The 22,100-nt window shown below is 46.3% G+C and overlaps 7 protein-coding genes across 7 annotated transcripts; 4 read left to right on the top strand and 3 right to left on the bottom strand.

Moving 5' to 3' along the window:
- Nucleotides 1–3,582: 3,582 nt before the first annotated feature.
- On the bottom strand, nt 3,583–6,928 carry pmr1 (Ca(2+)/Mn(2+)-transporting P-type ATPase PMR1; the record flags this gene model as incomplete). Its single annotated transcript, XM_056917372.1, has 3 exons — nt 3,583–4,157; nt 4,212–6,714; nt 6,818–6,928. The coding sequence occupies 3 exons, from the start codon at nt 6,926–6,928 to the stop codon at nt 3,583–3,585; spliced, it is 3,189 nt and encodes a 1,062-aa protein (XP_056785252.1).
- Nucleotides 6,929–7,799: 871 nt separating this feature from the next.
- Nucleotides 7,800–9,616, top strand: N7478_001156 (kleisin alpha; the record flags this gene model as incomplete). The annotated part of the gene is made up of 2 exons (XM_056917371.1): nt 7,800–8,063; nt 8,123–9,616. The coding sequence occupies 2 exons, from the start codon at nt 7,800–7,802 to the stop codon at nt 9,614–9,616; spliced, it is 1,758 nt and encodes a 585-aa protein (XP_056785251.1).
- A 448-nt stretch (nt 9,617–10,064) lies between these two features.
- Nucleotides 10,065–11,242, bottom strand: N7478_001155 (CorA family magnesium transporter; the record flags this gene model as incomplete). Its single annotated transcript, XM_056917370.1, has 2 exons — nt 10,065–11,146; nt 11,236–11,242. 2 exons carry the CDS (start codon nt 11,240–11,242, stop codon nt 10,065–10,067), a joined length of 1,089 nt encoding a protein of 362 aa, XP_056785250.1.
- A 2,157-nt stretch (nt 11,243–13,399) lies between these two features.
- N7478_001154 (CocE/NonD family hydrolase) lies at nt 13,400–15,082 on the top strand (the record flags this gene model as incomplete). Its single annotated transcript, XM_056917369.1, has 1 exon — nt 13,400–15,082. The coding sequence occupies one exon, from the start codon at nt 13,400–13,402 to the stop codon at nt 15,080–15,082; it is 1,683 nt and encodes a 560-aa protein (XP_056785249.1).
- Nucleotides 15,083–15,331: 249 nt separating this feature from the next.
- On the bottom strand, nt 15,332–16,845 carry N7478_001153 (fungal specific transcription factor domain-containing protein; the record flags this gene model as incomplete). The annotated part of the gene is made up of 4 exons (XM_056917368.1): nt 15,332–15,767; nt 15,831–16,066; nt 16,132–16,566; nt 16,633–16,845. 4 exons carry the CDS (start codon nt 16,843–16,845, stop codon nt 15,332–15,334), a joined length of 1,320 nt encoding a protein of 439 aa, XP_056785248.1.
- Nucleotides 16,846–18,065: 1,220 nt separating this feature from the next.
- On the top strand, nt 18,066–20,045 carry N7478_001152 (MDR family MFS transporter; the record flags this gene model as incomplete). Its single annotated transcript, XM_056917367.1, has 4 exons — nt 18,066–18,320; nt 18,384–18,763; nt 18,823–19,249; nt 19,314–20,045. The coding sequence occupies 4 exons, from the start codon at nt 18,066–18,068 to the stop codon at nt 20,043–20,045; spliced, it is 1,794 nt and encodes a 597-aa protein (XP_056785247.1).
- Nucleotides 20,046–21,290: 1,245 nt separating this feature from the next.
- Nucleotides 21,291–22,098, top strand: N7478_001151 (O-methyltransferase; the record flags this gene model as incomplete). Its single annotated transcript, XM_056917366.1, has 2 exons — nt 21,291–22,004; nt 22,069–22,098. The coding sequence occupies 2 exons, from the start codon at nt 21,291–21,293 to the stop codon at nt 22,096–22,098; spliced, it is 744 nt and encodes a 247-aa protein (XP_056785246.1).
- Between the last annotated feature and the right edge of the window lie 2 nt (nt 22,099–22,100).

Genomic DNA, 22,100 nt, shown 5'->3' with positions numbered 1-22,100 from the left:
AAGGTTGGCGTGAGAAAGGAAGAAATGCTGCGGGATGGGGGAATTGGCGCAGACACAGGTCAGATTCCCAAGGTCAGTCTGGTCGTGTGGAGAAGAATGGAAGAAAAGAGTCGCCACGGGGGGAAAGTCGCGAGGGAAATATAAAAGAATTCTGGAAACTGGCTGAACGTTGCGGAGTCCCGATAAAAGCGGATCGACACCGAGGGTCCACCAGGGCCTGAAATCGGATCCCCAAGAATGAGTCCGTATGAGGCCACTAAGAAAAAGGCACTCGTGTTCGATTTGGGGAATTGATGAACCAAACGGATTTCTGTTTAATTAAAAGAAAAAGAAAAGAAAAGAAAAAAAGGAATAAAATAAAATCAAATAAAAATAGAGTGGGGGAGAGAAAACGGAAGTGAAGAAATCGTCAAGTTTGTTAGGGGCAACTAGAGAGAGCTAACAGGCCAAGATTAGGATTATGACAATAGCAATGGGATAATCGGGTCACCACACACAAACCGGAAATGCCCCATACAATCCCGATAACCTTATATACTAGAACCACATTGAAGAAGGGGGGATTTCACACATAATATATGTATAACATATAATAAAAAAGATTTGTTAATATTTGGATTCACATTCTCTATATAATTCTGATCAGCTAAAAATAAAATAATAAAAGATCGAGGAACTGCTATTCGAATACATCTCTGCATCATCATGAACACTGCCCCCGGTGTAGGCTACCGAGACCAGATCTGGTGGTTGTCCAGTGGCAACGGAAATAAAACCAATAAACCAATACCTGTACAGTGCGGTATTCCAAGGTTAATTTTAGTGACTTTGCGGCATTTCTCTCCCTGCTATGGGTTTTTTTTTTGCTTTTTTTTTTTCTTTTCTCTATACGGTGTCTCCGTTTGTCCATGGGTCCTGGTCCAAGCAGTCCTGGTCCAAGCAGTCTTGGCCCAGTTTTAGACTTGAAACTAGAACTAGTACGAAGTACTCCGGTTCAAGTTCGGCAGTGATGCCACTCTCCGGGGAAGATATCCTGGGGAGCGAGACACCAAGCCCTTGAGAGAGAAGAAAAAAGCCACTGCAGTGGGGACAAGAACCCCAAAAAAGAGAACTTCTTCAGCAATTAGCCTTGACTTTATATCCTATACACCTGCATTCAGAACGGCATTCACCGTTCTTTAGTTCTTTACAATCGTGATCCATATTTCCCAGTCCTCGGTCCTCTGATAAGCTATACAGTACAATCTCGGGTCCTCCAAGTCCCCTAGTAAGTGCCCTAGTAAGAACTGACACTCTTATCTCTCCACTCCGATCCAATCTACAGCAATTGGACAGCTGAGGATGTGTTATCGCGTCTCTGATTGGTTCCAGATAAAGACTTGCCACCCGGTGACTAAGTGGGTCTGGCCGCCTCCCTGCCAAGCCTTTCCGCATTTGGTTTAGTTCCATAGATAGCCATAGATAGTCCACCGATTAGGTGATGCCCCGACGATATGGCCGGCTCCCGCCATTGGCTCCAGATAAGCGGCGGTTTGCCGCTACCGACTTCTTCCGGTTCTCGGGAAAGTTTGTCTGGTTGTTTCAACCCGAGCGTCGGGATTGCATATCGAGCATTTGACTCATCTCATGTGTCAATCTACATTAATCATATCTCCAGGGCTTAGTACTTCGTATGTACACATGTACATGATCTCCCTTCCCCATGATTTTATTTTTAATCTACATTCTATGTACCCCAGACTATTCACAATAATTCAGCTACTATTTCCATTTCCCCACTTGTAGTATCATCACTGAAGGTAATCACCACTCGTAACAGCAGGAATGGTCATCGATTTCTATGTGGGACTCTGAAGGGAGGAAAGGCTTATCAGACACCTATCCCGATCTAACCCCTTTCGGACACACCACTCGTATCACTGACAATCCCTATCACTCCCATCCCTATGAACCAGAATGATCTAACCCTTCGGAGTACGGAGTACGGGGTACATAGCCCTGGAGTACATGAAGGAAATACAATCCACATGTTGTCATCATAACAATCTAGTGAGAAACTAGTGCCGAACTAAACTAGATTAACAGAACGTGATCAAATCCATCCATCCCCATATCGACCCCGGTCAGAGCTTTCCAGAATTAAAGTTTTTATCTTAGTATGTACCTCGAAGTCACAGCATCGTTGACGCAAGCACTACTCTACACTTTACATGATCCATTACTTACTATACGTACTCCCTATATAATCTCTTTCACCAGCTCCAGTAGCTTCCTAGCCCAGTCACTCTCCCCAATCATTCTTCACAACCACTGACATGTGAGGATCCACTGCGGTGGATCCGCTATGATCTCAGCTGCATCCTCCGCCTCTCGGCAGCTATCACCTAGACAGCTTACACATTTTGATTAAACATAATTTTCCGGATTAAACAGTGCAAATTAGATTCACATGGGGCAGATGGCGGGGTAATGGCACCGATAACGCTTGAGTTGCATAATGTTCTTCATACTAGGGCTAGATTTGCCGTACTAGTAGCTTGCCAAGCCTGGAATTTGAGATGCATGGGCATCAATTCAATATGGGCCTGATGCCCAGTTGTCTATTACGTGCGAATACTAGTGAATTTGGTTGAAAGGATTAATTGCTTGACTCTTTTTCACAACTTAACTTTCACTGTGAACTATTCAATATTCAAAGTGCTTAAATTTCAACTTGAATGTTCAAATTGTGAGGCATCATGATATGCGTACTACTAGTACATGCTGTATAGGTACCCTATATATATCGCAAGTACCGGCTTCGGCCTCCCACAACCTTCAACTCTACATTCCAAGGTTAAGACAAGCCACTCCAAATTCAAATTCAAATCTTCGATCGGATAATCAAACACCCACCACTAACATCCATAGTACTGAATTAATTAATTGCCATCAAGCCTTGGAGACACTAACCCAAATCAAAACTCAATTCCACCAAAAAGCTGGTCCAACTTGCCACATCGGCCGAACCCGGGATCTAAAACCGCCACTACAAGTTCAGCCGTAAGAATCCGATAAGCCCCGTTCATATTGGCAGTTTTTTCTTCTGTCTTCAACAAGGCCGGCTGGCCCAATGGCAAGGCGCTTGACTACGAATCAAGAGATTGCAGGTTCGACCCCTGCGTCGGTCAATCTTTTTGTCTTTTTTTATATATATATATATATTTATATGACTTTATTTTTGTTGCAGTTTGGATCTTGAGTATGGATTCTTTGTTGACTGTGGGATGTTTCTGATTATGAAGAGGGGGTTGTGGGTTGCGAAGCGAATGAACAATGGATGGATTAGATATATTGCTTCTTTAGTGGACGTGCAAGGTGCCAGTCATTCATGCTTTGTATCACGAAGTGGAATAGTGCTCAGATGTACTCAATGAATCCATTAATATATGTAGAATTCGAGAAATGACAAACGTTTCGTGGCATGACAAAACAAATCTATTATGTATAGGGGATATCAATCCAATCATATAGGCTACACAAAACCGTATCCCTTCCAATCCCAAAAATCTAGGCAATTCACCCAGAAGTAGGTAAGCTGCATCAGACATTGACGCTATATCCAACACCAAGGCCACCCCTTCGACGAAGTGCATAGTAGTACTTACGACCTTCGTCAACCCAAAATACAGAGCTTGCAAGGATAACAAGCTTAATCAAAGATCCAAAGCTGAGGGGTTCGGTTTGGAAAACCCGTTGCAGGAAAGGAAGATAAATGACACAAGCTTGTCCGGCTAATGAGCCAAGAACAGCGTAGTTGAACATTTTGTTGCCGAAGAGTTTAATTTCGCCTCGGAGAACGGATTTGCCTTCGCTGCGACAGGTTAATGCATTGAACATGTCGAAGAGGACAAAGCAAGTGAATGTCATCGTGGTGTCGTGGGCGGTGACGGTGCGAGATCGTTTATCGATGGATTGGCCATCGGTTATGTCGCCCATTTCGTGGATGTAGATTGCGAGTGTGCCGAGCATGATGACCATGGCGGATGTGAGGACTCGTTGGATGAGGGGTCTTGTCAATACACGGGCTGATTTGGCTCGTGGAGGGCGGTTCATGATTGTGGGGTCGACGGGTTCAACACCGAGTGATTGCGCAGGCGGTCCATCCATGAGAATATCTGCGATTGACGTTAGTAAGTTGAGTGGGACATTGAAGAAGTGGGATTACTCACTGATCCATAGAATTTGCATGGCATTCAAGGGGTTCTTGAAACCGAGAGTAGTGCTGAGTAATACCAGACTGAGTGCAGCCACACTGGTGCTCAGCTGGAATGTAATGAAGTTTTGGATATTATAAAAGATTCCCTTGCCTTGTTCAATGGCTCGGAGAATAGTCGAGAAATCGTCATCCGTCAAAATCATGTCTGCTGCCTCCTTAGCCACGTCAGTGCCGAGTCGGCCCATAGAAATACCAATATCAGCCTTCTTCAGAGCAGGAGCGTCGTTGACACCATCACCAGTCATGGCGACCACATCGCCACGGGCTTGTAATGCCTTCACGATCTTCATCTTGTGATCCGGGCTGGTGCGAGCAAAGATGGAAGTAGTGGCGATCGCTTGAGAGAGCTCAGCAGTAGACATATGGTCGAGTTCATCACCACGAATGACTGATCGTGCCCCTGAGTGTTCATTGACTGGCATTCCAAGTTTCTTTGCGATAGCCACTGCAGTTGTCTCAGCATCACCAGTGATCATAATAACTCTGACTCCGCCATTCATAAGACGGCGAATTGACCTATGGACATCTTTGCGAGGAGGATCGTTCATGCCGACCAAACCCGCGAAGACTAAGCCGTTATAACGATCATCATCATCTTTGGGGCTGGATTTGGATACCGGGGTTCCTGATCGGCTTCCAAATCCTTTCATGCCTCGAGAGGCATCGCGAACAGCTCCACTGGCAAAGCCAAGGACGCGAAGACCCTCGGATGCCATGTGCTCTGCAGCGTCTCGGATAATCTTGCGCCGGGTTTCATCCAGGATGATTTCCCGTCCATCCTTGGTCAAGTATGTATCGCAGCGAGCCAGGACTTGCTCAAGAGCACCCTTGATATAAGCCATATCAGAACCTCCATGAGTCTCACCAGGGCTACCAATAATGACGCCCATCCATTTTCGCTCAGAGCTAAATGGCGTTTCGGACACACGGGCACTAATTCGGTCACGGACATCATCCTCGCCCAGAGTATCCAACAAGTCCAAAATGGCGACATCAGTCGGCTGGCCAACCCATCGGCTCTTCACAGCGCTCGAATCTCGATCAACAGTTGAGGACAGGATTGCCGCCGAAGCAGCGTTTGCGGGAGAGTTTGCATGAGTGCGCGAGAGACGAGCATTGTTTGCGATATTGCCCACCCGGAGGATAGTGCGTGCTGCTGGTCCCGGTGAAACCACCGAAGCCATGTCCCTTTGTACCTCGAATGCTTCGTCGCAGTCAAAATGCCACATTTTGGTGACGGTCATGTGGTTCATTGTAAGAGTTCCGGTCTTATCACTGCAGACCACATTCACAGAACCTAGAGTTTCCACACTAGGAAGTCTGCGCATAATAGCCCCTCTCTTGGCCATACGAAGTACACCAAGAGCAAGAGTCACTGTAACAATGATGGGCAAGCCCTCTGGAATAGCTGCGACGGCGAGTGACACGCCAATCGTGAACATCTCCAAGACTTTACGGCCTTGAAGCAAACCAATGACCATAATCAGACCAATAACACCGAACGAAATATAACTCAATTCCTGACCCAATCGATCCATAGATAATTGTAGTGGAGTTCGAGGGCTTTCGATTTCTTGAAGAGAGGCAGAAATGTTTCCAAACTCGGTCTTTGCGCCAGTAGAGATCACAACTCCTTGTCCGTATCCCGAGCGAACCAGAGTACCCATAAAAGCAATGTTATGCTGTTCATTTAACCGAATATCAGCGCCAACAGCTCCAGTCGCAGGTGCATCATAGAATGGTGAATCCCGAGGACTAGCCGCCTTTAAAGCCTTGGCGGCGCTAGCATTACTGGTGCGAAGAGCCTCTGCATATTTGACAACAGGCTCATTTTCGCCGGTCAAGTTAGATTCGTCAATGCTGAGATCTGTCGCGTTTGTAATCCGAATATCGGCTGGGATACGGTCTCCAGTTGAGAAGAGCACCAAGTCACCAGCTACCAAATCAACGGCGGGAACGGTCGTGGATGCCTTCAAGGCTGCAGATGTGGCTCCCGGGCTTTTGGCCCGAAGTTCTTCAAACTCATCTCGACGATTGGGTGACACATGGGCTGGGTTGTTAGCAGCACTATTGTTTGTGGGGATATCGCGAATGAGGTGAGCAAAATGCGGTACGAGACGATTTAAAGCCTCCAAAGACTTTTCCGACCGATATTCCTGTACAAAGCCGACTGTGACTACAATTGTAACTGCCAGAGTAATACTGATAGCGTCGTCATAGTTTCCCATTATAAAGGAAATTCCCGAAGAAGCCAAAAGAAGCAAAATGAGTGTCTCTTTGAACTGCTTTAAGAACCGTAACCATATAGGCTCCGGTTCTTCATGAGGGAGTTCATTGGGGCCATCGCGGGCTAGTCGAATCTCCGCTTCTGCAGGAGCCAATCCATGTAACAGGGAGGTATGTAATCGTTCGGCGGTTTCGTAAGGTTCGAGCAACGAGTATGTGGAGGTTGAAGTCTAACGCGGCGAGTCTCAGCAGTTAGCGGTGTGTTGGCCACAACGAAAGAGAGTGGCAATTGCATAATTACAACCGCAAAGAGATATGATTTCGCCTACTTACCGATGATGGAACATCCGGCCGCCCATTTGAGGGATTTGTGGACGAGGGTCGCGGCGAGTCGGACGTTTGTGCATTATGCAGCGGCAACGCGGGTGTTGCGGACCTTGACATTTCTCATGCTCTTGCCAGAGGATACAGGGAAAGGAAAACGGCGTGGCGAATATTAGGATAACCGTTATATGTATTTTAGGCCACTGTTCATCCCGTCGAAATTGGAATTGTTGGGAGTGGGGGTTGGTTGCGATCAGGGAGATGCGATCTGGCAGCAGCTTGAACGGGGGTTGTGTTCCCGACTGGCGATGGAGCCCGGGTGGGAATTGGGGACCGCGTACAAGACCGGTAGAATTGGAGAGACTAGTGTACCCCGATGAAACGGTGAAAAGCAAAGAAACAAAAAGATAATGAAAACAGTATGAGAAAAGAAGATGCACGGGACTGAAGTCAAATGTCCAGAAATCGCATTGAAGCTTTGCACACCGTCGAAAGCGATTGGAAACAGTCAAGTCCCATGATGATGCTTTACCTGTTTGGGACTAGTGTGGCTGGTGCGGATAATATGATTATCCGAGAATCGCCGCATTGGGTTTAGACCCGTACCAGACCTGCCAGCCAATCAAACCCCGCTCCAGCCCCCTCGATTCCTGCCTGATTACTTCAGCATAACTCGCTCTTGCCCGAATTCCCACGCGCATCCCTCGTTCTTCTTGGTTTCTCAGCCAACTGAACTCTCGCGCCTCCCGTAAACGACGTGACTCCACCGCGACGAACTTCTCGACTTACATCTCTTACCCATTGCACTTGCAAATAACCATATTTTTATCGCGGCGACGCGATTAGAGATAAAAAGCGTGTGGCTTAGTGTTTTGTTTTCCCGGCTTCTGCGCGCGTCACTGTTTGCAACGCCTCACCCCGCGCCGGGCGGGTTTTCCATCTCTACACGCCCTTGATATTATACGGTATCATCTAGTCATTTACATACATCATGTTCTACTCGGAGACTCTCCTGTCCAAGACGGGCCCCTTGGCTCGCGTCTGGCTGTCCGCGAACATCGAGCGCAAATTGTCCAAATCGCACATTCTGCAAGCCGATATTGATAGCAGTGTTAATGCCATTGTTGACCAAGGCCAAGCGCCTATGGCTCTGCGACTCAGTGGTCAACTGTTGCTTGGTGTCGTCCGTATTTACAGCCGCAAAGCGCGTTACCTTTTGGACGACTGCAATGAAGCCTTGATGAAGATTAGGATGGTATGTTCTCGATTGTATTGATATTGATTTTTTCGCGATGCTAATCTTTTATGACATAGGCTTTCCGACTCACAAATAACAATGACTTGACTTCCACAGTTGTCGCACCGGGTGGTATTACTCTGCCCGATGTTCTCACCGAATCTGACTTGTTTACCAACTTGGATACATCACTTCTCTTCCCTCAAAACCTGGACCTGGAGCCTGCAGGCAAGCAGCCGGGCGGTTTGGATTTCGGTACCCAGCTTCTGGGAGATAGCAGTTACCGTCGATCAATGTCTCAGGAACCCCTCCACCTTGAGGACCCCTCCTTGGTGGACCTTGATATCGGTGAACCTTTTGGAAACGACACTACTTTGGAAATTGGTCGAGATGCTCCTCCACCTCGTCCCATGGAGGAGGACTTGCACAGTGACTCTGGAAAACTTATTGATAATGATGACCTGGATATCGATATCGGGGACGATGATGTCCCATTGGACAACATGGACCTCGACGATAACAACGACAACCTCAATGGTCCTATTGATGAACCAATGGACTTTGGTGGCGGTGATGATGACTTCGGCGGTCAGACACCGCGTGCTGACGCTAGCCGGTTCAACCGTGATACCGAGAGCCCCTTGTCCGACGCAGGATCTGTTCAAATGCACCATCTTGAGGAGGAGTACAACCGCGACCCTTCTGCCACCCCCGACGCTGCCGCCGCTCAACATCCCCAGCGTGCGCAACGTACTAAACGCGTCAAGACTATTGAGTGGGACAAGGAAACATTCTTCACCAGTCACCAGATTAAGGATCTCAACAATGATCGATCCGCCATCCTGAAACCTGCCAGCTTTTTGCCCCGCGATCCTGTCCTCCTTACTCTCATGACTCGCCAGCAAAATGGCGATTTCGTCTCTAGTATCTTTGGCGAGGAGCGTGGACGTGGTTGGGCTCCTGAATTGCGCGGTTTGTTGTCTCTGGACTCCGTGAAGAAAGCTGGCGAACTCAAGAGAAAGCGTGATAGCGGAATTTCCGACATGGACGTGGCTGGTGCTGATGTCCTCGAGCTCGAGCTGGGCGACGAGGAGGCTATTGTTCCCATTGACGAGGGAATTGATCTTGACACCACTATCCAACCCCAAAGTGAGATCGACTTCCCTGGGGATGACGATCAGCATGACATGCATTTCAGCGACGACGGAGAAATGGGTGCGCCTTTGGCCGATATGGATGACACTATCAGACCTGTGGACACTGAGCCCGTATCTATTGGCACTAAGCACGCCGTTCACATCCTCCGTGAGCAGCTGGGTGATTCATCTTCCGCTCAAAAGAAGGCAGTTGTCTTCCAAGATCTTCTCCCTGAGCAGCGTACCACTAAGGCTGATGCCACCAAGATGTTTTTCGAAGTTCTGGTCTTGGCTACCAAGGATGCCGTCAAGGTTGACCAGGGCTCTAAGGCCATCGGTGCTCCTCTCAAAATCCGCGGCAAGGAGGCGCTCTGGGGCTCTTGGGCTGAGGAGAACGCTGCTGGTACTGCCAGCCAGCTGAGCCAGGTTCTGTAAAGAGTGACTTATTCCCTACTGGATTACAAAAAATGGGATATCCTGGCGCATTTTACATTCATGTACAGCTGAGTTTGGGATGGTCATTGGGTTTCTGGAAGACCCTATAATTGCTTGTGGATAGCATCGCATTTAGATGTCTGTCTGGAGTTTGGGGGCTTGGTTTGGAGAAAAGGAGCTTTGGCGATTACTGTCTTGATGGGTTTCTTGTTTTTTGCTAGTATGTTTGAGTTTCTGTTTGATGATGGAGCGTCGGAAGCGTTGTGCTGGAACGGAAATTACCCGTAGTGCTAGCATAGTTAATTGAACATACCCTGTGCAGATTGAAGTTAGCTTTTCTGTCGTTTTATCAGATGGATATAAGGATCATGTTTGAAAGTATAAATCTTATAATCTAGCAAGGTCATATCTCAGATAATTCACACATGGGGTATACGCGACGAAGAAATCAAAGATGCATTTTGCGGAACCTCTTGAGCTTCAACATCCCAAACCTCGCGATCAGCAGAGTCGCCACTGCACAGCCCGATACAAGCCAGGCAAAAGCAAAGGGCGTCTCTTCCATATAGTTCACCACATTCATCCCAATCAGGCCAGCCACGAATGTCGAAGTCGCGAGTCCCAGCATCCAAATCTCCAGTTGAGCCTCAAACACCATTATCTGATTCCGCCGAACATCCAGCATAGACTCTGTTGCTCTAGCAGTACGGTTAACCTCACCCACAAGGGCACCAGCGGCCTCCGCAATCGCATCGGCATTTTTATAATAAGCTTCCAATAGGTATTCGACTTCTTGATGATCCGCAATGGCATGTGGCTTGCCAGCCTGTCGATCCGAGAGATACATAAGAGCCATATCTTCATCATTATTTAGAAGCTCTTGGAGGGCTGAGCGAAATTGACGAGCACGTTGTTCAATAGTAGCCACTCGCTTTCCACGCTCTAAAAGCTCAACCAGAGTCAGATGGGCTAAGTCCTCCTTTGCCGAAACACGTAGACGGTTCTCAACCTCTCCCTGAAGAATCAAGTGTTCGGCCTCAAGAATCGCAGTGACAGAGGCGAGCGCTGCATCCAGAACCCGTAATTCAAATGGTAGAGTTGGTGTGAATCCAGACCCCTGTTCAGCTTGTATTTTACTTTGTAGATTATGTTCAAATACATCTTCCATCCTAACACCGTCTGCTTCGGAGTTGGGAAGAAATAGAAGTACTCGATCTGATTGAACGAGAAGACGTAGACTGAGAATGCTGATAAATATTGTAGCAGGTCGAACCAGTATATGCGGAATACCCTGAGATTTCAGGTCGGCATTTCGCAGCTCTCGACCGTCGACTCCATATACCTGAGCAACTTCAGCTTTTGTAAGGCGAGTTTCTTGGAATTTGGTGGATTGGCTAGGGACAAAAAGAGAGCATCGTAATTCAGTCGAGTCATTCATACGACTGCGAGAGAGTGCGATGGATTGGTCAAACACCTGTTGCTTGAAAGCAGTTTGGCGATCGATTTCATCGGGAGATCGAATGTCATGCTCTGTGCAAAATCTTTGAAATTGATTCGAGGTAGCGATCCCTCGACTGTAAATGCGTGGACTTTGATTAAGATTCAAGTTCTTCACGTACCGACCATTCAAACGACAAGGTTGACCAAGTAGTAAACTTGAGGAATATGCCGACCATGGTCTTTGGGATTGTAATGTTTTATTTGCGAAAGACAAAAGTCGCAGTATCATTGGTTCGTGCATATTTTATGGATGTCCCGCCTGGGCAGGTTCACGGTTCAATGCGTCCCAGGTAGCACGTAGCTGTGTTAATGAAAGAGGGACAACATCGGAGGCTCCACTGCTGATAGGTTCCCCAGACGCGCGCATGCCAAGTAATTGTCACGTGAGCGATATATATAAATAGTTCTGACGTCACGTATTCAGTATAATCAACAAAATGATGAATACCTTTACTGTGTGTAATCTATGACTTTGACAATGATAAGCTGTAGTTAAGAGAAAATGCCTGCACTTCAAGTTCGTGGGTACTTTCAGATACTGATTACAAACTGCTGGATGATACTACGGTCAAGTGAGATTTGTGCAGATATGGATATTTGTAACCCACACAGGTTATTTTTCTTCTTCCAATGGCCAATAAATTGGCATACAAGCGATTCAGATTATTTGTGGATCTAACAAGAAGCTAATTATGAAGTTGATCCCTTTCCACTCCTTTTCTTCGTACGGCGCTCATGAAGGCATCGTTTGAAGTAGATTCAAAACAGTTCCTCGAGCTGTTATTGCATGGGCTGCTTCACAAAAAACGCATTTATCATTCTCAAAAGATAAGCCGGATTCGAACTCTTAAGTCTCTGAGAGAATTCTGGCTTGGTCTTCATCCTTTCGTCTTCCGACAGCTCATACCTTCGATGGCCAGAACAGCACTCACACTCCCAAGTACAATGCCCAGCTGCCTTTGTGCGAATCCGTTGTCGTTGAGCACAGCATCCGCATTTTCTACTACAACAGCCACCATGATCTTTACAATCTTGGATAAGAGCCTTATTCATATACCACGTCGGATTTTCCCTGATCAAATCATAATTATGCTTCAAAGGACGTTGAGGAATCATAGTCTCCGAAATATAAGCATAATGCGCTCGAAGGAGATACTGCCTTTGAAGATCTCTAAGCTCTTTATGATCTATGAGCCCACCATCAGACAGCTTCTCTGATATTCTCAATCCCTTTTGTAATTTATCCATCCGCTGGGATATTCCCCGGAGGACAAAATCGTTCAAAATGACTTCAATAAAGATATCGCGATCATACTTGAGTTGCAGGCCGTATTGGATCCGGTATTCAGTGCGCATAGCACAGCTAGTATCGAACTTTGACTGGCCTGGCTTTGGGTCTAGTACTGACTTCCCATAATGTTTTGTCGCTTTGAATCTTGCAGGGACTCTGATGAGGTCGCGGAAACCTAAAGCAAAGGTTTCAAATGTCGAATCGGGGCACGCCATCTTTTGAGGAATATTTCTCTGATAGTTTGTTTCCGATTTTCCCACCGAGAGTCATGTTCTTGAGGGATGTGTCTTGCTGCTGTGCTTTATAAACATGTCCTACCAATTCTGTGGGCCGACGCCCAATTCTGATGGCAGTGAACCTGATATCCGTGGTACGATTATCTGTCACTGTATACATGACGTACGCGAGACCTCGACTTAAAGAATTCAAATTGGTAATAGACATAAATTGTGAATTCATTGGCATAGTTCAGCGCCCTGTTCGTACAATATAGTGCAATACTAATTGAAGACGCCCGGGAGTGGCTAAGGGCCTCAAGTGCTCGGGCTATCCTGATAATCTTGGGTGATATCCCAACAGAGTAGTACTAGAGATATAAATATTCTATATTGAGCATTCAATAACGATCAGTTAATAAAACAACTCCGATTTTTATTTCGTCTTTTAACGCTTCGAAAGTGGCTGGATCAACAAATGCTGAATCCTCAATCTGAGTCGCCATTAGTTAATTGTGGGTCGCTGACCGATGTCCATCCGCGGTCGCTGCGGGGTTTGCCAAACTGTTGGAATGTTGTCTCTCCCATGATTTGAAGATTATCACTACCCCCGTCTAGGTACCAAGTACATTTACATATCATCAAACCCATCGATCCTACTTGCCGGCGAAGCCGAAGTACTATTCTAAGTACGCACTTGCAGCAACCAAGAAGCTTCAGCCAACGACAAACGTGTAGAACGTTGGAAGTGGAGCTCTTCAAAACACAGATATCAGAATGTCAAACCAACCGGTAAAACGCGGTTATTCGGCGGCCACTCTAGACTATATTGGAGCAAAATACCTAGGTGTGCCCGATGAAAAATGCAGCTACACAAGCCAGGAAGTCCGAATCCCCATGCGCGACGGGATCAACCTTGTTGCCGATTTTTACAACCCGATACTACCCAATGACCAAGAGCCTGCAGGCTTGCTTATGATTCAATGTTGCTATGGCCGTGGGTCAGGAATATCCTTTTTTAACGCTCGTGTCTTTGCTGCTCGTGGTTACCGGGCACTTTTTGTCAGCACACGAGGCACCTATGGCTCAGAGGGCGAATTTAGTCCCGCAGTTCATGAGCAGAATGATAGTCAGGATATCGTCAACTGGATGCGTCAACAATCCTGGTATCCCGGCACGTTTGCAACTCTTGGAGCTTCATATCTGGGATACAGTCAGTGGGCACTTTTGCGTGATCCACCCGAAGACTGTGTCGCCGCTGTTATTCCTGTTGCATTGCATGACCAAGCTTGGCATGCATGGGGTACCGGCTCCTTTCGACTTGATCGCGCGTCCTGGAGTGATTTGATGTCGCGTATAGGTGACGAGAGTGGTAACTTCCTTACGCGGTTGGCGAATTTGCCTGGATTCAGCTTTTTACGGTCCTCTGAGCTCGATGATGCCGTGGCAGGCCTACCACTTGAAGCTAGTCTGAAGACTTATTTCAAAGACAAGGCTCCATGGCTATTTGATTACTTGAATCATCCGAATGTTGAAGATCCCTACTGGGAAAAGAGACGACAGCAGATCGCCCTTGAAAAGGTTAACATTCCAATCCTGCTAATCAGCGGGTGGTATGATACGTTTACAACACAGACTATGGAGCAATACAAGCACCTATCTGAAAGAGGAGTAAATGTCAGTCTCATTGTTGGACCTTGGACACATGCCCAAGGCAGTGGCTTGCGCTCCATGCCAGAGATCATGGATTTCCTCGCCCAACATGTTGCTAAGACTGGAGAATACGGTAGAAGTAAGGCTCGGATATTTGTCACCGGAGCGGAAGACTGGTCCTCGCTCCCTCAATGGCCCCCGGAAGTCCCAACAAGAACCCTGTACCTCCAAACGAATACCGGCATTGGATCAGAACAACCTTCTCGGGATGCCGCACCCGCTTCTTTTGTTTTCGACCCTCAGAATCCCACCCCATCGATAGGTGGTAATCAAATGTCCTCCGGCGGCCGAGTTGATGACAGCGCTTATGGGGAGAGATCTGATGTTCTGGCGTTTACGAGCGAGCCCCTCTCACAGGATCTCGAGGTTATAGGTGTTCCATCTGTTCAGCTTTCCCATTCAAGTGATCCACCATTCGCAGATTTATTCTTGCGACTGAGCGAGGTAAACCCTAAGGGTGTTTCTCATAACATCACGGATATGTACCAAGGACTTGATCCAACTCGCGACATGTCACAGCCTATAAAACTTGATCTACAGGCATGTGCTCACCGATTCCGAGCAGGAACACGGATTCGTCTCGCTGTGTGTGGAGGCTCGTTTCCGATGTATGCTCGAAATCTTGGCACGCAAGAAGATCGAATCCGTAGTGATCGAACAGTGCCTCAGAAGCATACTGTCAGCTTGGCAAATGGTGTTTCCCAGCTAATACTTCCCGTATCCAGTGACGGGACTTCTGTTGTTTAAGTAATACCTTTGACTTTTGTTGAAAGGCAATTCAATGTATACAAGCACACAGATATTATATACGATAGTAATTCTGTTTTCTATCCCATGTTTAATAGATATACCACCCGGAATATATGCAGCTGGGCTGTGGATAGAGTAAAGAGATGGAACAAATGATGAAATCTGAATGAAAGGATTGGTGTAAATCTCCCTTGAAGGCTATCTACCATTACCCAAACTTTATGCCTCATTAAGAATAAATCTGAATCAAAGATGAGCCTCGTTTCCCATTCCAAAAAGCTCCATCGCAGTTGGCTGTCCACTATCCCAACTTCCAAAGAGCGCAGACATATCCTGGGCTTCGGGATACGTAAGATAGTCCATCATATCAACCCCAATAGAAGGATCCTGTGTGATATCAGGGTTAAAAACATGGGCGTTTCTCGTATCATCAGATAGTTTCAACGAGTCTTCTTGTTCATTGTACCTCCCTACTGATTTTTGAGCTTCGACCAAGCCTCGGGCTACCCGAGCAAAATTGGCACCAATACTGTATATGCGTTCCGATGCGTTAGAAACACCGCGGGCGACTTGTAAGGTTGCAACGACTTCCTCTAATAATTTGACATCTTCTATGCTGGTCGCGGCAATGGCGTGGAGGAATATCACGACAAAGGGCGTGAATGACGAGTACAGCAAGACCCTGAGAAAGGATGAGCGATCAACTATTTTGTTACATAAGTGGAATGAAAGGGAAAACACAAACCAGTTCGCATAGTCTGAGATCGTAAAAATATCAGAGTCCCTGTAATCAGGGAAACATTTCAGATGGCTCCGTAGACTCAAGCGCGCCGCTTCAAAGCACCTGGGTCCGATTTCAGCACCTTTGTCCAACAAGGACGATGCTCGCAGAAGAGAAGTCATAGCCGAGTAATACAAGATGTCCCATGTTCTTTGGCATATGTCAAAAAGACTCGGGTTGTCGATTTTGCTCGCGTCAATCTAGTTGAACAGGGCTCGTAGTTAGCCAACGCGTGATATGAGGATGATTAGGATATATCAATTACCTCATATCTTTGCTTGCGACATTTCTCCATTTCCAATTCAAGTTCCTGAATACGCTTTGCTCGTTCAGATGGCTCGGCCTTTAAAGCACTAGCAGAATAGAGTTTGTTGTATATCTGATCCTGCACTGAGGAAAGTCTGATCATATAACAAAAAGCGTCGTCCCAGGGTCTGATTGTCGGATCTGAAGCCGAGGAAGGCCATTGGACATCAATGTCAAAATCCTGGATGTAAGAGGCTCTCCCAAGAAGAAGAGACATCATCTTATCGAAAACATAAATACACCAGAAAATTCGACGTTTATTTTCCGAATTTCTGTCTTGGTCTCTCTTGTAGGTTGACTCTCGATGGTACCCCAGCATTTGAGAATGGCGAGCAGCAGCCGAAACCATTTGACAGCAAACGAGTGGTTTCGATTCGTCTTGGGCTTTCATGGCCTTTTTCAAAGGTCAGCATATGGGGTTCCCGTGTGATATTATTGAAGACAAGGAATGGATGCTCACACCCATAGTCAGCGCAATAATGTTCTCGAAGGTGGGCACTGAAAGAACATCATATCCCTCTATGGCGGCCTCGAAGCTCTTCTTGCAATTGTCTATATGGTCTTCAAATTTGAGTCGTTCTGCCATTTCATCTTTCATTGTGACGGACTCCTTCATCAGGAAATAAAACATCCCGTGCATCGCTGCAACAGTGCCTGCAGATACAGGGCGCATGGGAAAATATACTTTTTGACAGATGTTCTCCACTAGCGATAGATCATTGACAGGGTAAGAGGAAAGAAAAAGAGGTTTTTTCACTAAGATAGAGAGTCAATAAAAAGTTCAAAGATATCCGAGTGGCTAGGCGGACATACCCTGGTACCTCCTAAGCATTGCTAATACCAAATCAACAGGCAAAGGTAAAGATATTTGAGCAGAGTGGTGAATTGTTGTATCATATGCTCTATTGCTTTGTGACGGTGCTTGTAGGAGGCTTTTTAGCGAATGAAGGGTTGCGTCCAGGTTAGATCCAGCTGCAGAATTATTCAAATTGGCCATACTCTCGGCTGTTTCTCGAGCATAAGCGGATTGAGTTGTGAATGAAGAATCCCCTTCAAATATAGTGATCGGCACGTTGGAGATGGGTATAGTCCTTGAATTGCTTCTTAGCGTAATATCTGTGTTGGGTGTGGAGCTCATGGAGGGATCCGAAGCAGGCCGGTGGCTTCGGAGTTCATTCTCAAGCACACGGAGCCGCTCTTCCAATGTTGTGACATGGTCCTCTCTACATGAAATATGAGTTATTGCCATTCATCTGGGGATCAGCAATATTTACAACTGAGTGTTCCGGCCGGGTTTTGGTTTCTTCTCGGGCGCCGGATCAACCTTCTCACAAGAGATTCCTGATGTTCGACAATTCGAGCATGGGATTGACCGGTCGCATCGGATCTGAATTTCCATGTTCTCCGGGTTATTAAGAGGCTATAATAACACTGGAAATGATGGTCCCTACCTTCCGAGTCTTACAACCTTCACACTGTTCCCGCTGTTAGTGCCCGATCTTCCATGCACCTAGAATCCATGCTGCAAAGAAGGCATACCGCTCTTGGAACTAGTGATAATCTTTGCCGCTTACTATGAATTGGCTCTGTATTATCGGATTCAGCCATGACGATTTGTGCGTATATGGTATATGCAAGAATGAGTCAAGGAGAGTCAGAACTGGTCCGGTCGGAGTCCACGGGCCCGCGGATTCCGTGGGGCCGAATTAGGCCTCCCCCTTTACCCAAATCGGGTGGACGCTGCGACTAATGTCGGAGAAAAAATGTATAAGACTATGAAATCGACGTTTTCATTTTGAACACTACTACAAAGGAAGAAAGGACACATTGACTGTTTACAAAAGTCTTTTTATCGATTCTGCTTTATCGAGTTTACTGTTCCTTGTTACAAATATGCACGAAAGGAACTATATGACCCTCGAGGTCAATAGTACTGCGGAGAGCAATTCACACAAGACTACTAGCATTCCATCTGTCAGGAATGATGATCAGACAACTACAATAACCGAAGAACCTAAAGAACAAGATCCAACCGATACGTCAACTACGGCCAGCGAAGAAGAAAAATCATCTCAACCACCATTATCGCTTTGGAGTTTGGTTCCTATAACAGCCGCTCTTTGTGCATCATTATTTTGCATGTCGTTGGTAGGTTTTCTTAGGAGATTTTTAATCAAGAGAAGCATAAACTAATACAGTTTCTCGAATTAGGATGGAACTATCCTCGCAACGGCTATCCCTAAAATCACAACTCAATTCAACTCCCTCGACGATGTGGGATGGTACGGCAGTTCGTATATGTTTGCGACCTGCTCAGTGCAGCTGATATATGGGAAACTTTACACATTCTACCCGTCCAAATGGGTTTATCTCATTGCACTCCTTATCTTTGAAGTTGGTTCAGTTGTATGCGCCACTGCACCAAACTCCGTGGCACTCATTGTCGGGCGAGCCGTCGCAGGTCTAGGTGCTGCTGGTCTCTTCTCAGGGGCACTTATCATTATAAACAGACTGGTGCCCTTGCGAATCCGTCCTGTTTATCTGGGCCTCGTATCCAGTATGCACGCAATCGCAAGTGTAGCGGGACCAATGTGAGTTCTCGTCAACTTCCGTCCTCTTTTCAACGCTAATCTTGAATTTTCATTCTTAGCCTGGGAGGTGTATTTACGGACCGACTTACCTGGCGATGGTGCTTTTATATCAACCTTCCATTCGGTGGTTTTGCCGTCATATTGATCTTGCTATGCCTCCCCGCCAATTCGAGCACCGTGATTCGTCTTAGTTGGAAAGAGCAGTTGAAACAATTCGACTTGCCGGGATTCGTTATCTTGGCACCTTCTATCATCTGTTTAGTTCTCGCCTTGCAATGGGGTGGTTCTACCTATCCATGGAATAGCGGCCGAGTGATTGCCTTGTTTGTCGTTTTTGGCGTGTTATTCATTGTCTTTCTTGGGATTCAAGTTTGGCAAGGCGAGCGTGCCACTGTGCCTCCGCGCGTCATTAAAAATCGAAACATTTGGGGCGCCACCTGGTATGGTGGCTTTATGGGAGCTGGGATGTTCGTTGTAATCTTTTATGTAAGTTGGATATTACTGTTAATTAAGTTTAAGCAAATTTGAAGCCCCCAACTAACTTTCATAGCTCCCCATTTGGTTCCAGGCAGTCAAAGGCACAACCGCAGAGCAATCAGGAATTGACAACCTCCCCAGTCTTGTGGGAATGGTTTTATTTGCAATCATTGGTGGTGTTATTTCTTCGACAGTTGGATACTACACTCCATTAATTCTCATCTCGTCGGTGATTACCTCGATCAGTGCAGGCCTTCTCACTACTCTCAAGCTGAACTCCGGTATTGGACCTTGGTTCGGCTATCAAGTTCTCTTGAGCGCGGGTATTGGTTTGGGTGCTCAAAACATGATGCTGGTTGCATCGGTAGCTGTTCCTAAGGAAGATATGCCCATCGCTACTTCTATCTTGACATTCACCCAGATTTTGGCCAGTGCGATTGTTCTGCCGATTGGTCAATCTGTGTTTCAAAATCAACTGGTTGCAAACTTCAACTCATTACTACCTGATGTCGATGCATCACTAGTAGTATCAAAAGGTGCAACTGGATTCAGGAGTTTATTTTCTTCAGACCAGCTTCCTTTGGCGTTGAGTGCATACAACAAGGCCCTTACACAGACGTTTTACGTGGCTGTTGCTACCAGTTGTCTTTCGATTGTCGGCCCTATCTTCATGGAATGGCTGTCTCTGAAGAAGGTCGCGGCTGAACGCGAAAAGTCCGAAGAGAAGGAAAATGACGAGGAGAAGGGCCAAGCTGAGGTTGCCCAGGCTACCGATGCCAAATCACCCAAAGGAGAATTGCAATAGAACGTGCCCAGGTGTGGGGCAACAGAGCTCTACACAGTTAATAAATGAACGGCATATATAGACATAGATTGTAATCTCATTTTAATATGATATACCTCTTTCGTTTACTATATACTTTTCCTGAAGTTATCCAAAAATCAAGGTGCAACTTGCGCGCTCAAGTGCTGTGGCAAAAGAATAGATCTGACCAATCAGCGAACCGCCCCCACGCGGGCTCCGCCTACCTCCGCTTGCTCTCCGACGCTAAACCATTTCCAGCATACACTATCGTACAATCTTTTGTAGATTTCTCAGTGTGCGGAGAATCAGGTAAGAGTTGTTGCGCATTGAGATGGATTGAATTTTAGAAAAGATATGAGAAGTATAAAAAAAATGAGATCTTTATATATACGAGGAACAAAAAATAGAATACACAAGCGTGGGAACGATGCTTAGATGGTGAAGGGTCAAGGAGAGAGCACGACGCGCCTCACGGGTCTTTAGAACCGCGTTTTTGTCGTTATCCCCGGAGAGTTAACTACAGGTAGATGTGCATGAATCTTATTGTAATTTATAAAACGTGTTAGTAATGTGGTATCAATGTGTTTCGCTCGAGTTCCATTCTCGCTTATCCCCACTTTTGCTTCCCATAGATCTAGTTCAAATAGATTCTGTACAGCCTTCTTCTGTACCACAAGAAATTAAATAGCAATTACAGTCGTCCCTAGACAAATTGAGACTTCTATTGAGATTGACAAGGTAATTGTTTCCATAAGAAGTTAGCCTGCGTCTGCCCATCTACTTGTTGCCGAGTAAACAAAAATCTCTGACCCTCTCACTCACCACATACATACTCACATTCATCTATAATTTTCTTTGACGAATATGACATGAATATTGTTTAATAGGTTTCAATCCTATAGTGGTATCAAAAAAGACACTGTATAGCGTAAGTAGAGGGCGTGGAAAGATGAAGCTTGATTTGCCAAAAGCTGAAAAAGAGAGGGGCAATCTTCCCCCTCCAAAAGCAACACGTTACTCAACCCAATGATGACCAAAAGAACAGGAAACTAATAAACCACAATGTAACAAATAGATAATACAGGCTTATGGGAAAAAGTAATAATGCGGCCAAAAATTGGGCCGAGCGAGGCCTAAAACCTGGCAACAAGTATAAAAGGAGGCGTTCCCCCAATCTTACTTTTACTCCGCACTTTCATAGTTCCAATTTTCTATTTTCCCCAAAACACCATCCAACCTCCCAAAATGTCCGGAATCCCAGCTGATATACTTGCAAAGTATCCCTCACTAGCTAAATTCAATAACACTGATGTCGAATCCCACGATGGCCGTGAGGCTACCCTCCTGAAATACATCTACAGTCACCCCTCGCTGGAGCAGCTGCGTGGCTCGCCGGCCGCCATCTGTGCTGTGATGGATGAGTTCGCTGCAAAGGAAGAGTTCCTCATCAATATTGGAAAAGACAAAGGGCCAAAGGTGGTGAACCTGATCAAGGAGGAAAAGCCCTCTGTCTTGGTTGAGTTTGGTGGGTATGTGGGCTACTCTGCCATCTCGTTTGGTGATGCTATGCGTCAGGCTGCAGGACCAGGACAGGAACTTCGTCTTTGGAGTCTTGAGTTTGACCCTGTTATTGCATCCATTGCTATGAACTTGATTGACCTCGCTGGTTTGAGCGATGTTGTCAAGGTTGTTGTGGGGTCTGCGGCGGATTCGCTAAAGAGACTCCAAGCTGAGGGCAAGCTTAGCAGTATCGACTTTGTGTTTCTGGATCATGACGAGGAACTTTATCTATCTGATTTTCAGGTTTGTGAAGACCTTAAGCTTCTTCACCCTGGATCTTTGATCGTGGCGGATAATGTGGTTCGGCCTGGAGCTCCCAAGTATCGTGAGCATATGCGCCAGCATGCCGGGGTGGAAAGCTGGGGTATTAAAGGCTTGATCATGCCTGGTGACTTTGAGGTAATTATTTTCACTGAGCTTTCTTCTTTCGTGACACAGCTAACACAATATTTATTGCTATTAGGATGAAATTGAGGTGTCACGCGTTAAATAGAC

Source organism: Penicillium angulare, assembly GCF_028827245.1.
Source record: "Penicillium angulare strain IBT 27051 chromosome Unknown utg000001l_segment0_segment0, whole genome shotgun sequence".
Classification (NCBI taxonomy): Eukaryota; Fungi; Ascomycota; class Eurotiomycetes; order Eurotiales; family Aspergillaceae; genus Penicillium; species Penicillium angulare.
This window is presented reverse-complemented; position numbering and strand designations above follow the sequence as displayed.